Below are 5,971 nucleotides of genomic sequence, written 5' to 3'. Positions count from 1 at the left end.
AATTGTGACTGGGACAAATAAACAGTCTTCACTTTGGAAAGGAAAGATTAAAAGTTTCAAAGTCCTGAAAAAAGTGACTGGGGCGATTTTAAAAGTGCGACTGCAGGCCTCAGCCAGGAGGCCAAGAAATCTCATTCTCTAAAAAGTTCCTCCTGCAGCCTGAGTCACGTTTGTTGACCAATGAGGTTAAATGATCACAGCCTCCAACTCTCGGAGAAAATGTGAACCCAGCAGGAGTCTGCTGTGTTCCTCCAGGAGGATCTGAGAGAGGAGGGGAGGGGAGGGGAGGGGAAGGGAAGGGGGGAGACATTTGGGAAGCACTGACCCACTCTCTGCGGAGTGAGGTGGAACATGACCACACCCCCTGTTCCTCGGTGTGTGTGTCTATTGGCTGCTGGGAGTCGTCTGGAGCCTGGATGTGGCTGCTGTCAAGGGTTTATACTAATAAAACTCCCTTAACTCCTCCATCCTCCCTGACACTTGTTGCCGCTGCCTGCGCACCGCCGGGAGAGGCCACCTGAACCGCTTCAGCATTTCCTTTGGGATTTCCCGCGGGGAGTGATGAACTCCATCGACCCTCAGTCCCATCACCAGCACCACCAGCACCACCACACCTCCCCTACCGTCGGCTCTCTCCCACCTAAAGGCGCCCAGGAGGCCCCGGACATGGCCGCTATCTACTGCGACAACTTCAGCAGCATGTATCACCAGCAGAGCCTCCAGGGCGCGCAGAGACCCGCCAGCTACGGCCTCGGGGATTACGCATCGTCTCCAAACCCGTACCTGTGGCTGAACGGGCCGGGCGTCAACTCCTCCGCCTCTTACCTGCACGGCAACAACCCGGCGTCGTTCATCCCGCCCTCCTACGGCTCGCAGCGGCAGTTCATAACGAACTCACCTGGATTCGGCGGGCCCGACCTGGGCTGGCTGTCCATCGCCAGCCAGGAGGAGCTCCTGAAGCTGGTGCGTCCGCCGTACTCGTACTCCGCGCTCATCGCCATGGCCATCCAGAATGCGCACGAGAAGAAGCTGACCCTGAGTCAGATCTACCAGTACGTGGCCGACAACTTCCCCTTTTATAAGAAGAGCAAAGCCGGCTGGCAAAACTCGATCCGGCACAACTTGTCTCTGAACGACTGCTTCAAGAAAGTGCCGAGGGACGAGGACGATCCAGGTACCGTGAACGCACCACAGAAAAGAAAAAGAAAAAGTTATCGGCTTATAAATAATGTGGCATTTGAAGTACAGCCCGTATAGAGGCCAAAGTATGATACTTAAATCTTTTCAAATGTAAAATAGAAAATAAAAACTGTACATTTCTTTATTTTTGAATCGTTGAATCGGTTAAATGTTTTATCATCACCCAACTCTGCATTATTTTCTCTAAAAGTTTTGTCTGAACTCTAATCTGTGAGTTAACCTTTTATTTTTTAGGTTTTAAAATATGATACAGGTGCAAATTGTAGACACATACTCTAGATTTAGAATAATTCCAGTATTTAATCATTTTTTTTCTTTATATGTCTTGAGGGATTTTTTCTGCAACTTCCGTCCAGACTTAAAAACCTGGTCAGCCCTAGAACGGTCTCATTAATATATTAGTCTGTACATCATCCATCACGTGAAGCTTTAACAGACTGAACCTGAAGTAATTCAGTTCTAATATTTTCCCACAGGAAAAGGAAACTACTGGACGTTGGACCCAAACTGTGAAAAGATGTTTGACAACGGAAATTTCCGCAGGAAAAGGAAAAGACGGTCGGATCCGAGCGGCGCAGGAGGAGCAGCATCATCATCAGCAGCAGCAGCAGCAGCTGGGGCCACTAAGGTCGACGACGGCAGGCCGGCAGGGGCCGCCTCGCTGAAGCCCTCAGACAGCCCTCAGCTCCTGGGGCCTCCCTCCCCGGACATGGAAGCGATAAGTGAAAACCACAAAAGCTCATCGTCGCCGCCCGGACTGGCCTCGGCCACCCCTTGTTTTAATAACTTCTACAGCAACATGTCCACGCTCAGCTCGGGGGCCCCAGGCCGACAGGGCTCCCTCGGACTGGTGAACGAGCTGTCGAACAGGAACATAACCGCCCTGAGCCCGTACCACGCCAACCACGGCGGTCAGCAGGACACGGGGGCGTCAGAGCACGGCGACGGCTTGCATTTCAACCGTGGAGTGTACTACAACACGTTTGGCGGCGGGCAGAGCGGACAGTTCAACAGCCACTTCTACAACAGCTTCAGCGTCAACAGCCTGATCTACCCCAGGGAAGGGACTGAGCTATAGGAGCCGCTTCGCCGCTCTAACTGTTTTTAGATGCTCTGTGAATCCCACTGAAACTAACACACGCATGCTCTTATTCCAGCTGAGGTCAGAGTGCTGCACAGGCCGAGACTCTTCATTTAAAAAGCCCTTCCTTCCCCTGATCAGCGCTCCAGAGGAAACTCACAGTGTCTTTGCTGTGCGTAATTTAACTTGACAAGCGTTCAAACCGTGGATAAATTTCAGCCTTAAAGTCGAAACAAAACACGAGCACTTACTTCTTTACGTCAAAGCCACTGCTGTCAGTGGTAAAACAAAAAATATATATAATTGCAAACTACTGAAGACTAAAATGTCCCTATGCATGCATTAATCAAAACCGCTCCATCATGTTCAAGATCTGAAACGTGCATTTTATATATTTTGCCTATTTTGCCAAATCTAGTTTATATTTCTATGGAGTGGCCAATTTTTTTTAATTTAGTTTTTTATTGAAAATTCCCCAACCGTCACAGCCAAAGTTGCCTTTGTGAGACCGCCGTTACCTCAGATCACTCCAGATGAAAGTGCCCTGTCATGAAGGGTTTACCTGCGTATCTAGACACATGCAGTAATGACTGATCGAGCAAACAGGGCTTCTCTCTCTCTCTCTGTCTCTGTCTCTCTCTTATTTTTCTGTCCTCCATGTTGACTGAAAGGCTCCTGTAAATACCAGTGGACTTGATAAATGTGTATTTTTGTAAATTATAAAGATAGTTTGTGACTATTTATGCTATTTATGCTAATAGGCTCTTCTTCTTTTTTTGTTTTTCTACCGTTAGTTTGATTAAAGCAGAAGTGAATATTAGCTCACGACATGCACCGAAAACAGTATCACAAAAAAAAAGCTCAGACGTCATGAATATAAATATATAAATATATATATATATAAATATATTAAAAGCTATATCCTATATCATGGTTTCTCTCAGGATTCAGTGTGACAATCATTGAATGGCTTTTGTATCTACTATTGTCTTTTTTTTAATCTTTATACAGTGCATACGGCTTGCAGACAGTTTCAACTGTGATCATAAATAAATATTATTTGGTCTCTATTGTTTTTGTCATGCGTCCTTTTCAAACGGGGCATCAAGTGCATTCAGGGCTTCAATTGTAACTTAAATGCATTCCCTTTAATTTACTTTAATTATTTGTATTTTTGCTGCATCAATATGTACATATTCTGCAAAGCTTAGCTGGAGGATTTGTCACATATACTCAGCCTATTATTTTTAACAAGATATCTGCAATTTTACTTTCAGGTGTCGCGAGTTAAGCTCAGATCCCACAAGAACTAAATTAACCTGTCTGTTTCTTTTATTCCACTAAATCAGCTTTTCTTCTCGTCAAATTAGAGGAATGACGCCTACTCTCATGCAGGGTTCATCCCAAACTTTGTCCTCAGTTTGATTTCTGCCCTTAGGGAGAAGGAGAACGACCACTTACAGTACGCCGGTCGACGCCCAAGCTGCCTCATCTGTCATCTCTAAGGTCAATCTAAGCAACAAAGCTGAGTAATTCATTCAGCGCTTTCTCAGAATTTCCTTAATTTCTTTGTAGATCGGAACTAATTACCAATTAAGTGTGACGGCGCTTAATTTGTAACTCATTCCAGTTAAGTGGCTGCACGGTGGAACTTGCAAAAAGTGCAAAGCATTAATAGGAAGGTCTGTTATATGTGGAGATTTAATTAGAAATTGAGCATCGCATAAATGTTAGGGTTGGGGTTAGAGGGTTAGAGTTCTAGATCAAACTTTTCTTTCAAGGAAATTCTTCTTCCTATAAGGCATCGAGGAGGGTGCATGCATTTGTGAAGAGCGCACTTTAGTAATGTTCTGCTTCTGAAAAGCATTAAAAGGAGTTTCAAATTACATCCTCATTCTCCCTTCAGCTTTAAATTTACACCCTTGCATTCTCCAAGATGCAAACTTTAAAGCCTCTATCGCTGGGAGGAGCAGTTGCCAAGAGACGTTTTGGCAAAAATTAAGAAAGTTCAAGTTTGGAGCGAAGCCAGAGCCTCTCCAAAAACACAGCAGCTGACAGACGTCTTGATACAGAAAAAACGCCAAACAATAGAGCCATTGTCCTCCGCCCTTCATGCCAATCCTCGTGTATCAATTAGGGACTCTCTGAGGTGAAGATATCCCCCTTAGACCAATGGGGTTTAAGCATCTCCTTTGTTTCCATTCTCTGGCAGTGTTTGCCCCAAATTAAGAGGAGGCCATCTTGCTTTGTTCCTGCTAAGAAACGACTCATCGAGAACTTCCCTCTGCAAATATTTACCACCCAGCGTGCAGGCTGAGCGCGGTGATTTTGGCGATTTATTTGGGTTTTCGCTGTTTGGAATTCGCACCGTGAATGTGTCCAGATACTTAAGCAAAGTGCCGTGACAGTGATATGTTTGTACTTTCCAATTATCGTGGATCTGTGTCTGTTTTGGGGCCTCAGTGACTTAAAGCTGAATATCTCATAAAGAGGAAAAAAAAGTATGAGCAAATTTTATTTTCATTTGGAGGGTCTAAATTTACAAGAAGGATAAAAACTGTAAGATAATAGTACAATATGATAGAGTATCCCAACTCTGTGCACTAATGTGACCCTTGTTTAATTAGTCATACTTTGACCTACTAATTAAGGCCCTTATGAATTTATCTTTGCATAAACACAGCTTCATAGCCAAAAACACATTTAGGGTCTAATTTGTAGAAGCACCCAAGTCCTCTGCTCAGAAAACGGATCAGTTAACGCGATTCCATCCCGCCGGTCCCGCTGTCTGAAGTGTGTTTCTGTTCTCTAATGACGTGACGACCCCTGAGCAACAATCGGATGACCCCCATCTGACATGTTGAACTCCGATGTATGTATGGCACAGACGGTTCCTAAACTTTTCCACTCGGGCAGACTGTGCCAGCGCTGTCTGCTGAATGACTGCCCCCGCTGCCAAGTGTGAACTTCTCAATTAGAGAGGATCCACTGACCCGGGCTCTGTTTGATCAGCATCTTTCGGGCCTGGAACACCGGGCACCCCGTCCTAATTTGGCGTTCGCACGGCTCTATTGGGTGACATTTGAAAAGCGGCATTGTCGGAGCGGCTGGGAAGCGGGGCTGACCACGGGATTGTTGGTGCTATTTCGATCTGTGACTGTATACTGTAGGTTCATGGGCTTAAACGACCCCACGAGACCCACAACACAGATTGTTTCTCCGATAATGCACAGGGAAGAGGTGATGCCTCGCTAATGAGAGTTTCACATGAAGGGCTTGAGATCGGCTTCGTGGAGGATCTCTGGTTGTGATGTTAAATAAGGACAGTGGAGTGATGGGGATCAGGGTGATGGATCATTTCAGGACTCGGGAATAATCCACAAACACAAAACAGATTGATTCTAATGAGATTTTACTAAAAACCTACTCATTTGAAGTGAGTTTCTAAATCCTAATCCTGCCATATGTCTTTAATTTGACGCAGGAGATTTAATGTACCTGGATCCAATCATACCTTTTCCAACAAGCTCTATTACAACCAGAAAAAAGGTCCTTACTGAGTCAGACCTTCTCCTGATTTCCAGTGAAGTTATTGCACGTGACTGAATAGACAGCTGTACACGTCACATTCCTGTTACTCTGTTGCTTAATTGTTGTCACATGATCGGCACACTCTAGACTTCCTGATTG

The 5,971-nt window shown here is 45.3% G+C and overlaps 1 protein-coding gene across 1 annotated transcript; it reads left to right on the top strand.

Moving 5' to 3' along the window:
- Nucleotides 1-483: 483 nt before the first annotated feature.
- Nucleotides 484-3,339, top strand: foxi2 (forkhead box I2). Its single transcript, XM_084568459.1, has 2 exons — nucleotides 484-1,174; nucleotides 1,677-3,339. Exons 1-2 carry the CDS (start codon nucleotides 562-564, stop codon nucleotides 2,276-2,278), a joined length of 1,215 nt encoding a protein of 404 aa, XP_084424585.1. The 5' UTR covers nucleotides 484-561; the 3' UTR covers nucleotides 2,279-3,339.
- The last annotated feature ends 2,632 nt before the right edge of the window (nucleotides 3,340-5,971 follow it).

This window comes from Chelon labrosus (assembly GCF_963514085.1).
Source record: "Chelon labrosus genome assembly, chromosome: 20".
Classification (NCBI taxonomy): domain Eukaryota; kingdom Metazoa; phylum Chordata; class Actinopteri; order Mugiliformes; family Mugilidae; genus Chelon; species Chelon labrosus.
This window is presented reverse-complemented; position numbering and strand designations above follow the sequence as displayed.